This window comes from Mustela erminea, chromosome 1 (genome assembly GCF_009829155.1).
Source record: "Mustela erminea isolate mMusErm1 chromosome 1, mMusErm1.Pri, whole genome shotgun sequence".
Classification (NCBI taxonomy): domain Eukaryota; kingdom Metazoa; phylum Chordata; class Mammalia; order Carnivora; family Mustelidae; genus Mustela; species Mustela erminea.
Genome location: NC_045614.1, coordinates 16,236,284 through 16,256,550, shown reverse-complemented (window position 1 = coordinate 16,256,550; position 20,267 = coordinate 16,236,284). Strand labels below are relative to the sequence as shown.

The window sequence follows — 20,267 nt, the reverse complement described above, 5'->3', positions numbered from 1 at the left end:
ATCTTACTATAAATATACTGAGAGAAGAAGGGAGGAAAAGAGGGAGAGGTATAAAAGCTGAAATCTCATTCTCAGAAGTAGGAAGTCATCAGATAACTAAAACTGAAAAAATTCAGGAAGCAGCAGTACAAGCACACTGTTCAGAAATGTGGAGTAGAGGGGCATCTGGCTGTCTCCGTCACCGGAACATATGACTCTTGATATCGGGTTAAAGTTCAAGTCCCATGCTGGGTACAGAGATCACTTAAAAAATATCATCTCTAAAACAATAGGAAGGAAGGAAGGAAGGAAGGAAGGAAGGAAGGAAGGAAGGAAAAATACTAGAAGAGGGATGCCTGGGTGGCTCAGTGGGTTAAGCCTCTGCCTTCGGCTCAGGCCATGATCCCAGGGTCCTGGGATGGAGCCCCTCATTGAGCTCCGTATGGGGCTCTCTGCTTAGCAGGGAGCCTGCCTCCTCTCTCTCTCTCTCTGCCTGCCTCTCTGCCTACTTGTGATCTCTCTCTGTCATAAATATATAAAATATTTTTAAAAAATAAAATAAAATACTAGAAGGAACTGCTTAAAATGCTGAAAGTCCATGTCCGTGGGACGGTGGGAATTAGGAGTGCAGAACAGTGTTCTCTTCTATTATAAGCTCTGTATACTAATGACTTTTAAAACACCCACAGGTATTATATTAAAATAAAAAAAGAAGTTTAAAAAATATGTTAAGGGGTGCCTGGATGCTTTAGTCGGTTAAGCATCTGCCTTCGGCTCAGGTCATGATCCTGGGGTCCTGGGATCAGCCTGGTGCCCCTCCCACTCAGTGGGGAGTCTGCTTCTCCCTCTCCCTTCCCCCCACCCCCCTGCTCTCTCACCAGCTCTAATAAATAAAATCTTTTATAAGTACATAAATAATGTGTTAAAATAACAGAAACAAAAATAAGAGCAACTGTGGATCAAGATAGAGAGGTCGGGCCCAACAAAGGCTCTCGGACAGTTGTTGGATCCGGCCGCTCAGAGAGATGCTGCTGGAATCCTGGCTGCTGGTGCTCTGCTAATGCTGTTGAAAACAGCTCAAGAACTGGAGCAGTGAAGATATGAACAGTGACCGCCACCTGATCAACATCTCTGAGCGGTCATGGTAAGGGGTGACTCAGACTCCCACCAAAGATCGCAGCACGTGTCCTCTCAACTCCGAGGCGGCTACACACCCTCTCGCTGTCCTCTTCTTCCCACCACTCTTTAACGGCCCTTACTACTGACCGCAAGTATATGCACTTCACCCAGTAAATTGTATTCTGTAAGTTTTATGCTTCCCAGGTTTCATTTCAAAAGCTAGTGAAATCAGAGGAGCTTGGATGGCTCAGTCGTTAAGGGTCTGCCTTCCGCTTAGGTCATGATCCCAGAGACCTGGGATCAAGCCCCCAATCAGGCTCCTTGCTCAGTGGGGAGTCTGCTTCTCCCTCTCCCTCCGCCTGCTTGTGTTCCCTCTCTCACTGTCTTTCTCTTTGTAGAATAAATAAAATCTTTAAAAAAAAAAAAAAAACAAGCTAGAGAAATTAGCTTCAGCTCTCTAGCACTTACCATCAGAAACACTGGAGTAAGCCATCCAGTGGTGTAACTTTTGCTAGTGCATATGGTCTTATTGTTATTTTTGTTTGGGAAGCCTCACCGAATAGGCTACCAGGTAGACAAGGACTCTGCTTGTCCATTCTCCTTGGTGTTCTCACCCAAGAAAACAGCAGAAGTTCAAGTACTATTCTTAGAGAATACTACATAATCAGTCAGCAAATACCTACCTTAAGTTGGGTTTTTTTCTATGGACCTTAACGAATGTTTTCTTTGGCTCAGTGACAAAGGATAAAGGATTTAAAAGCTGTTTTCCTTCCTCCTAGCTAAGGAAAGATCTCGGCCAGTCACATGTTAACGGATTGGAGGGTATGGTGTACCTAAGGAGAGGGCAAAGAGGCAAAGCAGTGCTTCTCCGATTAGAAAGCCTACAAAGTGTCACTGGTGCCAATTTCCGCCTGGAACTTTTCAAACTTAACCAGTCAACAGGCTATACTGAATTCTCAACATAGTAAATACATGGAAACCAAGATAGAAGCCTCCATGATAACCAAGAATCTGGGAGGAAATCCGTCCTCTACAGACAAAAGAATGGCCCTCAATTGCTGTCAAGTCTCTGATTCTATTAAACCCGCTCACATTACTTTTTTTATAAAATAGATTTTAGAAGCTAAGACACAGAGAGTCCACCCAAGATTATTTGGTCATTAACTATGCTGCTGATATCAAGCTCGGAAGTTGAGAGAAATACCGTACAGTAAAAAGAGCTCTGGTCCTATATAAACCAGCGAGGCTGTCCGAATCCAACAGGCATGAAACCATGAACCCTAACCAAACAAGACTACTGCCTCATTTCTCTCAAACCTGCGTTCTGCTCTCTGTTCAGAGGACACATATTCTGGAAGATACACTGAAACAGCAGAATAGTTAAATAACAACTATTTCCTACTCTGACTGCTTTCATCTGGTTGACTATTTCGCTTTTATAGATTGCTGACCAAGTAGGAGATAAAAAAGAAAATTCCGAGGACTAGGAGTTTAACTCAATGCAGGTTAATTCCATTATACTTAATAGAAATGCATTTAATATTATGGCTACCTGGGATTCACTAGCTCCTAAGAGTGCCTTTTAAAAATTATCCTTGTCAAATTTTAAGAAAAGCAACATATTTAATTATAATCACATTATAAACACAAAATATATTTTTTCAGACTTGGCAGTATGATTTTCTAGTGGCTGAAAACATCCCTTTCTCCCCCGTGTAACATTTACATCTCTGGGCAACAAAACTCACCTCTTCAAAAATCGCGTCCCATCCTGGGAGCAAAATTAACCCACTTCAAAAATATTACTATTTAAAAAAAAAATTACTATTTGCTGACCTCACACCCATCACAAGGGCTGTTATGAAAAACAAACAGAGAATAACGAGTGTTGCTGAGAATGTAGAGAAACTGGAAAATGGGGTGCTGTTGGCGGGAATATAAACTGTAGGGAAGTGTAGCACTGCAAGAAAACAGCATGGGGGGTCCTCAATGAAACTAAAAATAGGATTAGCTCATGATCCAGCAATTCCACCCCTGGGTATATGGTCAAGAGGACTGAAAGCGAGGTCTCAAAGAGGTATTTACACACCCATGCTCACAGTGGTATCAATCACAACAGCCAGAAAGATGGAAGCAACCTAAGCACCCATTGACAGATGAACACGGGAGACAAAATGCAGTACATACGTAAAATGAGAATTCATACAAAAACATATAAAAAAGAAAATTCCGACCCCTACTATTACATGGATGAACTGAGTACATTATGCCAAGTGGAAATAAGCCAGTCACAAAGGGACATAGAAGTGATTCCACTTCTATGATGTACTTAGAGGAGTCAAATTCACAGAGACAGAAAGTAGAATGGTGGCTACCCAGGACTAGGGGGAGGAGGAGTGGAGTTTTTGCTAGAGCCACAGAACTCTGGCAAAAACATGTATCCTCGGAAAGTCTTACGTAAGAACTGAATCAAAGTCTTGATAATCAAACCTATCCTATCTCTGGTTCAAACCCTACAGGAAGAACATTTTACTAGCCCTGACTAGCAAAAAGTAAAAACTCCGACAGTAAAGAAGGGTCCTCTGAGCCCACTACACCTCCACCCAGAAGGCGCTCCCACCACCCCTCATCCATCTACCGTCCGGGTTCCTGGGGTTCCAGCCTTGCAGAGCCACTGCCAGGGTACCTTTGTATAGCCCGAGTTCATCCCGGACAACCCAGGAACGCAACCCAATCTCAAACAGCTGCTATTTCCAGGAAGCTAATGCACTTTAAGATTTTATTTATTTATTTATTTGACAGAGAGAGATCACAAGTAGGCAGAGAGAGAGGGGAGGAAGCAGGCTCCCCGCCAAGCAGAGAGCCCGATGCGGGACTCGATTCCAGGACCCTGAGATCTCGGGGTCAACCCGAGCCGAAGGCAGAGGCTCAACCCACTGAGCCACCCAGCTGCCCAAGCTAATGCACTTTAATTCCATCTTCTTCCTCAAAACCCTGAGGTCCCACCTACTTCCTATTCTCTGTACCTCCTAAAACCCATTATCTCCAATACCTAGACTCTTCCAGAATAGTTCCAAGTCTAAGGACCACCTAATCCGAAGCTCTGATCCTCCAGGGCCCCCAAGCCTTCCAGAGAACGCTCTTCTACTCTTCTGCCCCAGTATGCTTTGGTTCTCACTTGGCTCTAGAGTGTGTAAGAACCACTGGGACAGCTCAATTTAAACACGAAGATTCCCAGCCGCCCCCTCCCCCAAGAGATTTTTCACTCACTAGGCCTCCTGTGAGGCTCTGGGAGACGCACAAGCACCGCTAGTAACTGACGAGCCCAGCACGAAACCAGGCTCCAGCCCCAGCCCCCAAGCCAACGAGTACCTTGGACACCGACTGTGCGTTATCGGCGCCCATATTTATAACCTTCCCTTTGCTCCATCCTTCCTTGCAAAGAGATGAGTGAATATGCTTTCTGTTGCTTGTACTGGACTGTGTGACTCAGTTTCCATCTGGTCAGGGATGCATCATGGCCGTCCCGCTGACCTCACAGCTCTGGCCATCTCTTACAAAGAAAGGTGACTTCCTAACAGGGAACCATGCTTCAGAGGCAAGCTGCAGCCTAATTCACTTTCTAAAGGACTTCCTGTCTTAACACGTATTTCAGCTGACTTTTTAAAGGCAAGGGTCCTTTAAATGTTTCCAGTAATGGATTTCTGGTGTAACTGTGTCATAATTTCAAATTTATCACTGTCTGACATTCTCTATGCTTTATACAAGTAACCTAAAAAGAAAAAAGGAGTCAGAAAATAGATTATTTAGAACTGTCTGGATTTTTTTTTTAAGATTTTATTTATTTATTTGACAGAGAGAGATCACAAGTAGGCAGAAAGAGGGGGAAGCAGGATCCCCGCCGAGCAGAGAGCCCGATGTGGGGCTCAATCACAGGACCCTGAGATCATGACCTGAGCAGAAGGCAGAGGCTTAACCCACTGAGCCACCCAGGCACTCCAAACTGCCTGGATGTTTCAGAAGAATTTTAAATTCTGATCATAACAATATTCTGTTTTCTGGATTAAAAATCCATATGGACGTGTTGACTATTTTCAAATATAAGTGACCCGCTTCTATACCAGGCACATCCAAGGACCCAGGTGAAAGCAATCTGATAAGAAAAAAAGCAGTCTGAATAACGCAGTGTAATGGAAAGCTCTCCGGACTCTGGCCCTGCTGTGTTCCAAGGCCAGTTCCGCCATGGCTGGGCTGTGTGACCTGCCTGTGGGGCCAAGGACAATTATTTCTGTCTTCAACAATGATGGAGGATATACGTCAAGGCATGACTTCACAGAGGCACTGGAAGACAATCATCTACAAAGAACAACTTAAGCAGCTGCTACTTCAAAAGAATACATTCCAAAGTACCCCAGAGTGTGTCATTTTGAGATGCTGGTGGTATCTCTACACTGGAAAGTACATTTACTTAGGTGATTCACCGAGGATCTCTCTGCACAAGGCCTTATGTGAGGTACTGAGGAGCAGAGAAGAAATCAATGTTGGGGAGAAACAAAGCATAAGCACTACACTGTAACGATTTTTCATCATTTCTCGGGGGCAAAGTGAGTAGTTTCAACAGAGCTATGGAGGAGCGCCTGGGTGACTCAGTCGGTTGAGCGTCCAACTCTCGATCTCAGCTCAGGTCTTGATCTCAAAGTAGTGAGTTCAAGTGCTACATGGGGCTCCACACGGAGCCCACTTAAAAAGGGGGGTGCCCAGGTTGTGAAGTCAAGGAAGTGTCTGACTCCTGGTTTCGGCTCAGGGTCAGGAGGCTGATCTCAGGGTCGGGAGGCTGAGCCCCACATCGGGCCCCACATTCAGCACACACTCCGCTAGTTTCTCTTTCCCTCTGTTCTCTGCTCCTCCACCCTCCCCTGCAAGCCCATGCATGGACGTGCACTCTCTTTCTCTCTGGTTCGCAAGTTAATTAACAAACTAATTAACGTTTTTTAAAAAGGCAAACAGAGCTATGAATTGATCATTCTACTTCCAGTCTTCTACACTGCACATCAATCCTAAGAGACAGAAATGTGCAAGCCAGATGGACGTGTGGTGTCCAGTCCCTGTGACGGTAAACTCTTCTGGGAGCTCAGTGAAGGGAGAGATGTGGGGAAAAGGCTTCTCAGAGAAAGTGAGTCTCTGTCGATTGCACTGGGTTCTCCTCCACACTCTCCTTCAATCGTTGTAATAATCCTGTGAAGTAGGACCGTTCTCATTTCACAGATGAAAAACAGACTCAGAGATAAGTAACATGGCTGTGACACAAAGCAAATAACAAAGTCAGGATCTGAATCAAAGTCTCCTCGGACCAAAAATGCCTGCATCTCTCAGCTCTACCACAGGTCCACGATGGTGATTAGCATGTAAAGTCAGGAGAGAAGGCGGCATTTTGGCAGAAGGATCAAAATAAAATAAGCACAAGCTTAAGGCTAAAAGATCGTGGCCAAGTCGGTGGAAAGGGGAAAGAATGCACTGAGCAGTTAGAGGAAATATGGTTAAGGGTTAGCTTAGGAAGAGGTTGGAATCCAGATGACAAAGAAATGTGCGCTCAATCCTATTGGCAAGATGGAACTGGAGACCGTAAGCAGGAGAGCAGCTGATAACATCAGGGCCGTAATGAGCAAGGTGAACTTCACAGCGGGACAGAGATGGACTGCAAAAGGGTGACATAATGCAGAACAAATTATCATTTAACATCCCGGACATTTCAATATTGTGACACACTCAGTAGCAGCAGCAGTTTTGTAATAAATGGTCAAACTGCCTCTTGGATGGATGGCTCTCTCTTAAAACATCTCTAGGCATGTTTTTAAAATGGCTATTACTGGGGTGCCTGGTGGCTCAGTCCGTAGGCATCTGTGTTCAGCTCAGGTCATGAGTCCAGGGTGCTGGGATCAAGCCCCACGTGGGGCTCCCTGCTCAGTGGGAGGCCTGCTTCTCCCTCTCCTACTCCCCATGCTTGTGCTCCCTCTCTTGTTGCCTCCCTCTGTAAAATAAATAAATACAATCTTTTTAAAATAAATGGCTATTATTAAGGCTACTGGGTGGCTCAGTCAGTTAAATGTCTGCCTTCAGCTCAGGTAATGATCCCAGGGTCCTGGAATCGAGCAGCCTCAGCGGGGAGCCTGCTTATCCCTAACACTCTGCCTACTTGTGTGTGCTCTATCTCTGTCAAGTAAATTAAAACCATTAAAAATAAATAAATAAATAAAAATGGTTATTATGTCCTACTAATTTTTACATGGGTCAGAAACTACTGCCATGTCCAAATGCATCTAAAAAATAAAGAACACCCCTTAGGTCAGAGGCCACATATAAGAACCTTGGACAGCATGCCTCAGAGCAGTAAGGCCCATAAAGAGAGATTCCAACTCACAAACTTCTTGGTAAGAAAAACAAAATTACAGAAAAGCCGGCTCTTCACATATAGACTGGCATGCATAACTTCTCCCGGGGGAATCAAGTTAAGGACTGACAAACTAGAGACCGGCTTTCACATAACCCCAGATTTACTTTCTCAACTCAGATTCACAGTCTCCACTTCTACAAAATTCAATACAAAAGCATCAACCACCCCACTTAAGGGCCCTTCTCTTTTGTGGATACAGAACTTTTTTTTTTTTTTTTAAGGTTTAGACTGATGAATTTAGTGACTCCCGAGCAGCGTATAAGCAATCATGAGAATTCTCAAGTTCTCCACGTTTGCCACATTCAAGGAAAATTCAACAGCATTCCAAAACCCAATACGGAGCAGCATTGAGCCAAGGCTCCATATTGCTTAAATACATTTGAGACTCGGTGTAGGATCACACCAAGCCCTTCAGTGACTATCAGATAGTCAACGATAACCTAATTAGCCAGCAGAGCACACGTGACACCAGCCCAGCCAGTACCCTAGTCAAAGGCATTTTGCTGGATCCATTCACCACCAAGGTGATCACCTTGCAGAGGGAAACTGGGAGAGAAGAAGGAAATCGGGAAAAGGAAAATGTGAACGGAAGTGTGCAACTGAGGCTTTAAAAGAGAATTACAGTACACAAAAGAGGCAAAGGAGGGGGCTGAAAAAAAAAATAATGTTTTCTGCAAAACATCGCATGTCAAGTAAATGACCTCACTCCCCATTTTGCACCCAAACTTTAAATTGAACCTTCCAGAAAGTTAAGTGAGTTTGAGGTTCCAGAGAGCACAGGAAGTGCCCAAACCACATTCTGATGTCCTCATATCCCTACGAAGGAAATACGATTCCTCTGCCTAAGTCCCAAGGTATTTTAGCTCACTTAGGGATAGGTAAGCTTCCCCAAAACTACATTTGCTTCTGAGGCCAAGTATATTCTCTGACCAGGGCAACTTGGCTTTTCAGTCTAGAGGTAAAGTATTAAACCCAAAATAGTACAAAGTTATTCAGAGGCAAGAAAACCAAGGGGCTGATAGTAATGCTCAAATGAATGCATGTTTTTATTCAGGACAAATGGAAAGAACCTACAACTATTCAATTTCCAACTCTAACAACCAGAGCCTATTTCTCAAAGTCTCAAGAACTTAGCTTTACCGGGAAGTCCATCTGCAGTGCCAAAATTCTCGAGAATGGCCTCTGGCCATCAACAGGAACTTAACCCGCTTTGTGCTTAAGTTGTATAATATTTAAAACCAAGCAAATCCTTCAGGAGCTCAAGAGTATTGACGCTTCTTTTTATCTGCACCGTCAAAGCTGGTCAGACAGGCTTTGGTGCCCAGATAAGGTACGTCGATTTGTGTGTGGACTCTAACGTGCTGTCATGGGTCCATTATACAAGAGGGCGGCGGGGGGGGACCCACAATAACAAACTTCTCTTTCCTCTGCTAAGCAATAAAGATAAATTCAGCCGCCACCTTTCTAACAAACGAAGTGGGTGGGGAGGAACGCGCCCGGAGCTTGCCGCATCGCAACGCCGACCCCGGCTCGCAGGAGGCTGGGTCTGCAGCTTCGCTCTCCCGCCGGGGGCGCTGAGGCCGAGCAGGGCGAAGAAAGGCCGGCGACGCTGTCATTCCAGGGCTCCCCGGCCTGTAGCGACTCCCGCGGGGCCTTCGGGCGGCCGCGACCTACAAGCTCCCGGACGGGCCGCGCCGGGAGAGGAGGGCGGGGACCGCCAGGGGCTCCCACACCCGGCCCGCAGCCCCGGGACTCGGGAGCCCTGCCGGAGGCCGGGGTCCCGCACCTGCCGCCCCGCCCCGCCGCCCCGCAGGCCCCCTTCCCTCATCGGACTCCGGCTCGCGGGACTCACAGCTTCAGCCGCTCGTAGGTCGTCGCCGCCATCGTGCACCACTAGCTCCTTCTTCCTCTTTCCGCCCGCCCCGCCCCGCGCCGCCACCTCCGCCACCACCGTACGGTTCGCCCAGCTCCACGGCCGCAGCGCCCGGGTCGCCCCACCCCTCTCCCCGCCCCGCCCGGCCCCCAGCGGACGGGAGGCGACCGTGGACAAACTTAGTAGGCGCGCTAGAAAGCGCTAAAGCAGCTGTCCGGAGTGCGGATTGGAGCGCGCCGAAAAGCGCCGTGACGTACACGCTGCGGATTGGCGGAGAGCGTTTGCTTGAGATAGGCGGAGCCGTGGGAACTGTGGGCGCGAGCGGCGGTGCCGGGGAGCCGAAAGGCGGCGCTGCTGTGGGAAACCTGCCGAAGCTCTGTCAGGGCTGATCTACATCACTGCGAGACGCGTCTTAGCACAGGGCCAGTGGCGCAATGGATAACGCGTCTGACTACGGATCAGAAGATTCTAGGTTCGACTCCTGGCTGGCTCGGGTTGTGCTTTTTTTCCCCCACTCTGGCTTAACGGTACAGGGTTCCCGTGGAAGGGGCTCCAGCTAGAGTGTGAGGGTTAGATAGCTGTGTTTTACCGCCACTTTGCCCGAAATGTCATCTTTTCGGTTGCGTCTGGCACCGGGAGTTGTGTGAGGTGGTTTGTAAAGGATGATGAGCTCCCTCTTGATGATGATGCAGGAGTCCCTGTAAATGGGGTACATATAGGAAGACAAGCCCGAAAAGGCGGCCGTTTGGAGTCGGGGACGCGCTGTAGCCGGAGGCTGGCCACCAGGGGACACCGAAGCGCTCTGCGGGCCGCGGTGCTGGCTTTCTTCCCTGGGCCAGAGAGCCCCGTAGTGACGGGAAAAGCGGCGCAGCCCGTTTCCCCGGTCGGCGTGGGCGCCCCCGCTGCGGAGACCAAACGCCGCACTGCGTGCAGGCCCCGCCACCCTGGCCTCGGAGGGCTTCCCGTGCAAAGGCCACCTGACCCCCAGATTTCCCCGGGTGCCCTCAAACACGCGTGTTTTTTACGGTGAGATCACCCCCAGGTTATCTGGCGTGTTAGATTACGTCCGGCTCGAAGACCTCGAAGGTAGGAAACCTCTGCGGGGCGAAAGCGGACTCGAACCCGCGGACTGGCCAAGACATCTTTCCAATGTGACATTGTTTTTCCTCCTTTTCATGGAAAATTTGTGAAATACAGAAAACTATTTGGAATAAAAATAATGTAAAAAATAATAATAATAATAATGTGAGTTCCCATCCCGAGATAACAGCTATGAATAATTTTTTTTTTCCGGGTCGCCTGGGTGGCTCAGTTGGTTGAGCAACTGCCTCAGGCTGGGGTCATGATCCCAGAATTCTGGGATGGAAACTTACATCCATCCGGGGAGTCTGCTTCTCCTTCTGCTTCTCCTTCTCCCCTGCTTGTGCTCTCCTGCCCTCTCCCTGTAAAATAAAGAAATACTTATTAAAAATAATTTTTTTTTCCTTTTAGATATTTTTGCTTCCAGGCTTTTAAATATGGCTATACCTGCCCACGAATTTTTCCAGATTTGGGGTTGTATTAGAAATGCCTTTGTGGTCCCATTTTGTCCCCTTTGATTTGTGTCTGAGATTTCAGGTCATTAAATAGACTTTGAAGCTACCCCATCCAAGAACTAGATGATTTTAAGCAATATCCTCTTGTTGGGAATTTGGGGTGTTGTCAGCTTAACACTTTTTAAAGATAATGCTGTGTTGGATTATTTCTGATGTGGCTTATAAATTTCTAGATCTGGAAGGATCAGGTGGACATTTCTGAGACTTGGAACATATTTTCAAATTGCCCTCCAAAAAAATAAAACGGACACATTTCCATTAACAGCATCTGTTTTCTTGCTTGCTAACCAAAACTGAGTGTTATAGATTGTGTTATGATTTCTTTGCAATTTTCATAATAGAAAATGGAACTTCTTTTTACATACATTACTTAACATATCTATTCTCTTGATGTATGTGTATTATTGTTGTTCTTAGATCTGTTAGGGTTTTTTTGTTTTGTTTTGTTTTGTTGTTTGTTTTTGACAGAGAGAGAGATCACAAGTAGATAGAGAGGCAGGCAGAGAGAGAGGGAGAAGCAGGCTCCCCGCTGAGCAGAGAGGCCAATGTGGGACTGGATCCTAGGACCCCCAAGCCCATGACCAGAGCCAAAGGCAGAGATTTAACCCACTGAACCACCCAGGCGCCCCTGTTAAGTTTTTTAATATATAAAGAACACTAATTCTTTGGCTATCAAAACACAGTGCAGTCTTCCAGTTTATCATTTACCTTTTCCTTATAATATTTTTGAACCTAACAATTTTCACTACTATATATTCCAATTTGCCAGTGTTTCACTTTATGGTATCTTCTATGGCATAGATGGTCTTTAAAAAAGAAAAAATTGTGGGGGCGCCTGGGTGGCTCAGTGGGTTAAGCCTCTGCCTTTGGCTCAGGTCATGATCCCAGGGTCCTGGCATTGAGCCCCGCATCGGGCTCTCTGCTCAGCAGGAAGCCTGCTTCCTCCTCTCTCTCTCTCTGCCTGCCTCTCTGCCTACTTGTGATCTCTCTTTATATATGTCAAATAAATAAATAAAATCTTTTAAAAAAAAATTGTGTGTTTGTATTATTTTTCCCATTTAATCCATTTGTAATTATTTTTTGTCCTCCCAATGGAAAGATGAATTAAGTCTTAAAGCCTATCACTCTCATTGAGCAATTAATTACTAGCTCTAAACTCTTTGCTTGGACTAATTCAATCAATCCTACAACAATCCTATTACGCAAGTTCAGTTATCCCCATTTTCACATGTGCCAGAGCTAAATTTATTTAAGGTTATTGAGCAATTAGGTGGTGGAGCCTGAGTTAGAACTTGAGTCTGGGCTCTTGATCCCAAAGCTATCCTGGCCTTGAGCTTACTGTGCACCAGTGAGTGACCAAAGTGAGTAGACTCAGGGTCATTCCATATCTGGGCGTGAATGACAATCACGTACGTGCCTCAGCTTTCAATCAGATCTCATCTCTCTAAGTCCTGATGATGCTTCAGCTCACCAGCTGTGGGCTCTTGGACAGTTCCTCTTCTTTAATAAGATGGGAATATAAATTGCAGCCTATCTCTTAAGGCTTTAAGACTGCTTTCAGCTGAGCAGCCACCACCCTGCAGAGAGCGCCTCACAGACTCTAATCATGTCACCATATAGAAGTTCTATTCACCGCAGAACAAAGAGACACAAAGGTTGAACTTTCTTTGCCAGGTGTGTAATACAAGCCAAGGCCTTCAGGAGCACTCAGTGAGAATGGAAAATGGAAACTAATCCAGGCAGAAACAGACATTCTTCTGGGGCTTTTCAGTGCCTAGCAAGCCCAAATCCGATCTAAGAAGAACAATGTTCAGGATAAGAAATCAGGCAAGGGTAACTAATATGAGTGGACACCTTTAGCCAAGTTTTTCCTATCATGAAATTATGTTACCTGTGTAAATACAAATATAATTTTATAAAATCTGCCAAGGGGCTTCCCATAGAAGTAATCCTAGCTGCAGATGAGGTTTTTGGCACCATATAAATGATCTCTGTTGCCCGATTTTATGTCCATGCTTCTATAGGGGAGTGTGGCTCCCAAATGTAGCTCTTACATACTTTTTTTTTAGATTTTATTTATTTATTTGGCAAAGAGAGAGACATCACAAGCTGTGGGAGCAGCAGGCAGAGAAAGAGAGGGAAGCAGGCTCCCTGCTGAGCAGAGAGTCTGACTCGGGTCTTGATCCCAGAATCCTAAGATCGTGATCTGAGCCGGAAGGCGGAGGCTTAACCCACTGAGTCACCCTCTTGCATACTTTTGATCTGTTATGTCTGTTGGGGGGCTCCGCCTTACTGCCATGTCTCCAAATTGGGTGCATTTCCTCACTTGCCCTCTATCGCCTGCTGTGGACCAGGTCCCATGGGCAACTCAGGGCCCACAGCCACCTGCCCTTGTGGGCTTGGGTCAGTTGGAGGGACGTGTGTATAACCCCAGTGATGGGAGTGCCTTAGGTAACCAGGGCTTCTCCTAAAAGTGTTTACATCTGCAGCTGTCACATACCTGGAACCTTCTCCTGGACCAGACCACTGGCTTATTTCCCTCCTCTCCCCTTCCCCGACACCCCACTGCAGAGTATGGCCTATTATGATTTGTTTTTACACCCAGAATTCAAGGTTCAAGTCACTTTTATAGATGAAGCATTTCTGTTGTCAATCCAGGGAAAATGTGAACCCCACTTCTAGCAATGCTTGAAGAAAATGCACTTAATAATCCCAGGACATTCTTTCATTCCACCTTAAAAGTTTGTTGGACTCTGTAGAAAGCCTGAGTAGTACTCCCCCACCAAGAAGTCTACAGCCTAATCCCCAGAACCCATCCCACAAATTAAAAGAGATTTCGCAGATGTGATTAAAGGGGCCCTGAGATGAGCCAGAGATTATCCTAGACCACGTGGGCGTGCCCAGTGTCATTGCATGGGTCCTCACGAGAAAGAAGCAGGAGGGGGAGAGAGAGAGAGAAGGTGTGACAACAGACTTCAGTGACAACGCCGTAAGCCAAGGAGTGTGGGTGGCCTCTAGAAGCTGAAAAACAGCAAGGGACAGATTCGCCCCTAGAGCCTGCAGAAAGAACTTTGGTTCTACTGACACCTTGATTCAAGCTTTAGAAAACCCATTTCTCCAGAATCATGGGGCGTGTGCAATTTTAAGCCACTAAATTTGGTTATTTGTCCCAGAAGCAATGAGAAACCAAGGGGCGCCTGGGTGGCTCAGTCGGTTAAGCATCTGCCTTCGGCTCAGGTCATGATCCCAGGGTCCTGCGATGGAGCCCTGCATCATGATCTCTGCTCCGTGGGGAGTCTGCTTCTCCCTTTCCCTGCCCCCGGCTTGTGTTCTCTCTCTCGCATAAATAAATAAAATAAAATAAAATAAAATAAGAAGAAACCAATGCAGACACCAGCAGAGAACAGCGACGGGCGACAGGCTCCTCCCCACCAACTCGTCTATGAGTGTTTCAGGCTGAATGGCTCTAACAAGACAGCCTGGGATAGGTTTACCGGGTCCTTGATGCTCAGAGAGTAACTTTATCCTTCTGTGGCTCAGTTGCCTTGTCCATAAGCTAAAGGATTATAAAGAATATGGTCCTTAGAATAGCACCTAGTACATGCTGACCCCACAATGAATGTCAGCTACACCTGTTGTTACCGCTTTAATCACACAACTTAAGACCAAATCAGATTTCCTCACTGTTTCAGACCCAATGGCCCCAAGGCCTGAGCTGGCTGGTTGGTGGCTGTTCCTGACTGTGCCATCTCGACCCAGGACCAGGTTCAGGGATGTCATGTGGATCGCCTGAAATTGGCCATGAGGGAATATTTACATAACAGAAACCAGCAAGCACCACAAAGCAGAGCCTCGTCCCCACCGCCCACCCCAAAACCGGGCCACCAGCACACCCTGGCCCAGGCCACCTTTCTCCCGGACTATGTAGTTTCATCCCGTACGGAATCAGGGTCACAGGAAAACTGATTTATGAAATCAGTACATGTGCTCTTTTACCATATAAAGAGGTTTTATTTTCCAGTAAGACACCCACCTCCACCCTGTCAGTATCCTTGTGCGCAACTTTCCTACATCCCTGGCAGCCTCGAGAACTAACCTGAAGCCCGCAGCAGCCCATGGACTGAGCGATGGAAGGTGAGGGAGTGCCTGGACCCCTCTGCCACCCCAGGGGCTCCAAGCACACACTCAGCCCCTCGCTCTGCAAGCCCTCATCTCTGGGACTCTGATCAGAAACTCATTAGAAAAAAACTACATACACGAAAGGAGAAAGAATAACTACCCCTGCCGTACAACCTCCTGTCTCAATGTTAAGAACCCAGGGGCAGGAACTGCCGATTCTTGGAAGATGATTCTCCAAGGGTCACTCACGTTCCTGCACATCCCATGAGCTGGACCGCCTTACTTCCAGACGGTCTAGCATGCTGGCGTGGTGAACGGTCTCGGGCTGCAGACAAAGAGCCTCTCTCTGGAGCAACACTCAGGCAGGCTTACCCGTCATTGTAAGACAGAGGTTCCCGGGTACCTGGGTGGCTCAGTTGGTTAAGCCACTGCCTCTGGCTCAGGTCGTGATCCCGGACTCCCAGGATGTAGTCTAGCACCAGGCTCCCAGCTCTGTAGAGAGTCTGCTTCTCCCTCTGACCTTCTTCCCTCTCATCTCTCTTTCACTATTTCTCTCTCTCAAATAAATAAAATCTTTAAAAAAAAAAAAAAAAAAGATGGAGGTTCCCTAAGTTGGGGTGACCTCTTGTGGCTGCATTGGCCGGTACCACCTGGCCCTCTTCCTGGAGCCTTGGACGGAAGACAGGTTAGGGAGTCAGTGTAAATGCTGATTAAAACCACAAATGCTATAAAATCTTTAAAAAAAAAAAAAAAAAAGGAGGGGGGCGCCTATGTGGCTCAGTTGGTTAAGGGACTGCCTTCGACTCAGGTCATGATCCTGGAGTCCCGGGATCGAGTCCCATATCAGGCTCTCTGCTGAGCAGGGAGTCTGCTTCTCCTGCTGACCTCTCTCCTCATGCTCTCTCTCATTAAGAAATAAAATCTTTTTAAAAAGCCAAAAACCCACAAATGCTGATAAAATGCTGATGAAATGCTCCTGCTGGTGCTGCATTCACCTGTCCTTTGTCTCTGACCTAGGAGTCCACCATCCACAAAACCATGGCATGCTAACTTATTAGCTGGAAGGGAGGGTAAAATCTGGGACCTTTCATAGTTTTGACACCCACGTGTTCCCTTAAGAATCCAGAGCTCTAAAAGAAGACCAAATCCATTTAGCAAAAAATGCTGTCTGCTTACTTACACACACACACACACACACACACACACACACAAGAAAACCCAATAAGCATCATCGTGTTGGAAAGCACTTTAATCGTCTACAAATTGATGCAGTTTATTGGCATGATATTTTGAATAATTTTATAGTAACAGTACAATTCTGAGTAATTTTGTAGTAACAATATTTGCAAGAATTTTGCAGGAACAGTATGATTTTGAATAATTTGTATAGGAAAAGAAGAGATACAGAGGAAACCAAATTTCCCTGCATGGTGAACTTTTCACACACTATACGGAAATTTCCCACATCTATCCAGTTCCGACTCAGAACGAGAGCTAATATATTTTACTTATTGTATTCTATTCCTTTTAAGACTGACTTCAAATAACCGGAAACAAGAACTGACTCCTGGCATGTAGGAGACTGCAAAGAACTCGGGTTTCCTGGCAGACAGAGTTGGAACAAGAGCATCTCACAACAAGGCTGGTGTGGGGTCAAGTCCTGCACACGTGGTTGGTGGTCTCACCCTTGGACTTGGCCGAAAGAGGCTCTCACTTGAGCACCGATCACGGAGAAGTGGGAAGTCCTGTTGCCGTGTCTGGGCGATGACCCAGGCAGGATGTAATGCCCTTCCACGGTGGGAGGTGAACGTGTCACTCTTCCCGCAGCGGCAGTGGGAGAACATCAGAGAGAGAGAAGGGCAGGCCAAGCCGGGGGTGGGGAGGGTGGGAACTGTGGGCCAGTTGAGGTGGGAAGAGAAGGCTGGAGGCTGGCCTTGGGGTCTGCCATCAGACCTTAATTCTCCTTGTTTATCTAAAGTCCAAGAGCTATCTAGGGAACTCAGGAAGGGCTATCCGCTTTACCTTTTAAAATAAACAAATTCATCCTGTTCTATGGGGTTCTTGTGTATCCTTCCTAGGAGCCTATAAATACAACCCCATTACAATTCTGTTAGGCTAACAGCTTCCAGAATGTCTAAGATACCACGCAGGTGAACTTCTCCTCGTGGCTTTAGCCCCACAGCCCGAGAAACAGAACAGGCAGGAGATTACTATAGTTCACCACTCTAATTTCTCGGGCTTCTGGAAATTCTCTTATTGTTTTTTCCTCAAACAGTAGAAAACACCATGGGTGCTGATCTCTGAATCACTTCCACCAAGGCCACTTAAAAGGTATCATTTAAAAAATTCATCACAGATATTTTTAAAAACTATTTAGTTACCCAATTTGCAAACAAATCGCTGCTTCTGACAGCTGCTCTCAGGCAATTTTCTGCACTTTTGCTGGATTTGCAAGTGAAGCCAAGGTGTGACAGCAAGGCCAGAAACGTTCCTAGGTTGGCAGAGCCAAGTGATGACGGCCCCCCAGCCTGGCCAGAGCCGAGCTGGCAACTCTGGGAAGAGAAGGGTTCAGCCCCAGGGTTCATTCCCCCAGGTCCATGCATCCACGGGCTTCTGGAGGCTTGGCCTGTGCCACGGAATCAATGAAAGCCTACGGCCTGGGCTGTAGTGACATCGGGCCATCTAACGGACTGAATTTAAGAATAGCAGGAGACAACGCATGGGGCCGATTCTGTGCGTCTTAGAGCAGCTGCTACCAAACGAATGAAAATGCAGCCTCAAGCTGGGATCCCGGCGCTCTGACAAGCCTGTGAGTCCCATGTGCCTTGGGCTCCACCGCCCGCCCTCCGCGGCCCCTGCTGCCCTGCGGGTGAGGTGAGGTGGCGACGGGCAGACGCCGGCAGGTGGTCCCAGGCCGCTGCAGCGCTGAGTCGGCCCCTGCGCTCCAGCAGGCCCTCCCCAAGGGCTGAGAGGGCAAATGCCAGCCAGCCTTTTTTATTTTTTTACACCACCTTTTCACTGAAATACTGGGGATAGGGACGTCTGGGCTCGGGAGTGTGTGTGACACGCAGGGCCAATTGTGCTTCCTGAGTGCACAGGTGGCCTGGAACTCTTGCGTGGCCCTCCCACTCCCCAGGGCACCAGCCTGATGAACTGCATCCGGGCAGTAACCCCCCCAGTCGAGCTGACCCACTGCCAGCCAACCTTTAGTTGAGATGCCCGTGCCCTAAAGCGGCCGGCGTCTGGCCCACGTGGATGCAGAGACTCAGCAAGCCCCAGCGGAGGCGCGTGGGGTCAGTGCCACGGCCGAGTGCCTCCTTAGCTGCGGTTTGGTGAAGCTCTTATCTGTGAGGTATTTTGTGTGTGGGGAAGATTGAGAGTGGGGTGGGGCGGAGAGACGATGACAAACAAGGAGAAACACCAGAAAAGAGCAGGGTACCTTATATGGGTCTCATCCCATGTCACGCCTGTGCCAAGAACTGGGTGAGGGAGAGATGCGTGAGGTGAACACACTCATCTATCCTGAGGCACCCCCTTCCCGGGCTGCTCAGAGAGCTCACCCACACACTAACTCTCCCCGTGGGGAAGTGGGGGGGGGCTAGCTCTCAGCAGGGGGGGCAGGACGGCCCAAACCCCATGTCCCCACGTTGGGGGGATCCTGAGATCTGCCTTTGTGGAAGCGACTCCGGAGTCACAGACTCTCAAGAGCTCCAGAAAGAAACAGGGCCAGCAGCTGGGCAAAGGAGGCCTGGTGCCCGCACCAAGTCCTTGTCCCAAAGCACACTTGGCTAGAACAGGGCAAATCTCCATCGGGCTCCTAGCTGCCTTTAAGGGACTGAAGATCTGCAGGGCCGCACCAAACGCGGTCAGTGTACCAGGAGGAAACCCTGCCTGGCTCGTTCATTTCAAACCTCGGCTCTGGTTTAGCCACCAAATCCTCCCCAAGATACAGGGCATGCGCGAGAGCTTCCCTCTTGCCGTAATGCAATGAAGTGTGCAGCCAGCCGACAGGAGAACTGAGTCTCTGGGGTGGAAGGAAGTCTTAAATAATGCACTGTGTGTGTGTGTGTGCGTGCACACGCGCGCGCACATGCACACATGTGTCTGGGCACAGCCTTAAATCACGTTGTGTACGTGTCCGTGGTGGGGTAGTGTCCGGGTGTGGGTGTTTTCCCTACGGACAGGAAAAGGCTGAACGTATTGGCCACTGAGGTCTCTCTTCAGAGGATATTGTGAAACACGCTCAGGGCGACCCTTTCCTTCCGAGAGGGGCTGGAGGGTGAGTGCCTCTGTGGCACGGATGCGATCCTGTCACACGCCACACGCGGCTGGAGTGTCTTCCTGAGTAATGTGACAAGGGCGTGGCGGTGGCGAAAGGCACTTAGAAAATACACACGCCAGACAGGCAGGGCTCCACTCCCTGGTTCGAGGAAAGGCACCGGCGGCAGCATCTATGCAGAAACTTACTTGCCTAAGCCCTCTCCCCCCCACCCCACCCCGGGGGGGGGCCGCTGGAAGTCACAGGCAGATGTCGTGCTCTGCTGTGCTTCTCCACGGCAGGTCCGCGAGAGGCTCCAGCTAGAAGCGCGGCTGGTGAAGAGCTGCAGACGTGGGGCTCTGCTCCAGCCTCTTGACATGGCAGGAGTGACAGAACAGGTGGTCCTCCAGCGGGTAGCAGCGGTGACCGTCTTCGTCATTGAGCTCCAGACCGCAGTCCTGCGGGGAGGCAAAAAGGTCCAGTGGTGGCAGAACAGCACAGAAGGGTGGCAAGACTGACCCGAAGGCCGACGGCCCTGGGACCAGCAGAGCGGGCTGTGTGGGCAGCACAGGCCGGGGCGGAACCCAACAGTTGGCTGAGTGAAAGCGTGACACGCCCTCAACGTGCACTTGAACTGGGGCTGGTTGGAACGGAAGTGGGATGTTGGTGGATACAAACTCTGTCCTTCCGAGACTTACGGCAAAAGAATGAATGTAAGACCGCTCATGGGAAGTCCCTCATACTGGTTACGTATTGAAATAACACTGGAGGGGCGCCTGGGTGACTCAGTCAGTTAAGCGGCTGCCTCCGGCTCAGGACATGATCTCAGGGTCCTGGGATGGAGCCCCATGTCGGGCTCCCTGCTCAACGGAG

General features: G+C 48.2%; 2 protein-coding genes and 1 non-coding gene across 3 annotated transcripts in view; 1 reads left to right on the top strand and 2 right to left on the bottom strand.

The window, feature by feature from the left end:
- SACM1L (SAC1 like phosphatidylinositide phosphatase) overlaps nt 1–9,552 on the bottom strand; it is a 60,493-nt gene extending 50,941 nt beyond the window's left edge. The window contains exon 1 of the mRNA XM_032317429.1: nt 9,402–9,552. Within this exon, the coding sequence (XP_032173320.1) occupies nt 9,402–9,433 (32 nt within the window). The 5' untranslated portion in view covers nt 9,434–9,552. The remainder of the gene's footprint in view (nt 1–9,401) is intronic.
- A 290-nt stretch (nt 9,553–9,842) lies between these two features.
- TRNAR-ACG lies at nt 9,843–9,915 on the top strand. The gene has a single exon. It is a non-coding gene; the product is annotated as a tRNA-Arg (tRNA).
- A 6,452-nt stretch (nt 9,916–16,367) lies between these two features.
- LIMD1 (LIM domains containing 1) overlaps nt 16,368–20,267 on the bottom strand; it is a 63,891-nt gene continuing 59,991 nt past the window's right edge. Inside the window, exon 8 of the mRNA XM_032317414.1 lies at nt 16,368–19,852. Within this exon, the coding sequence (XP_032173305.1) occupies nt 19,715–19,852 (138 nt within the window). The 3' untranslated portion in view covers nt 16,368–19,714. The remainder of the gene's footprint in view (nt 19,853–20,267) is intronic.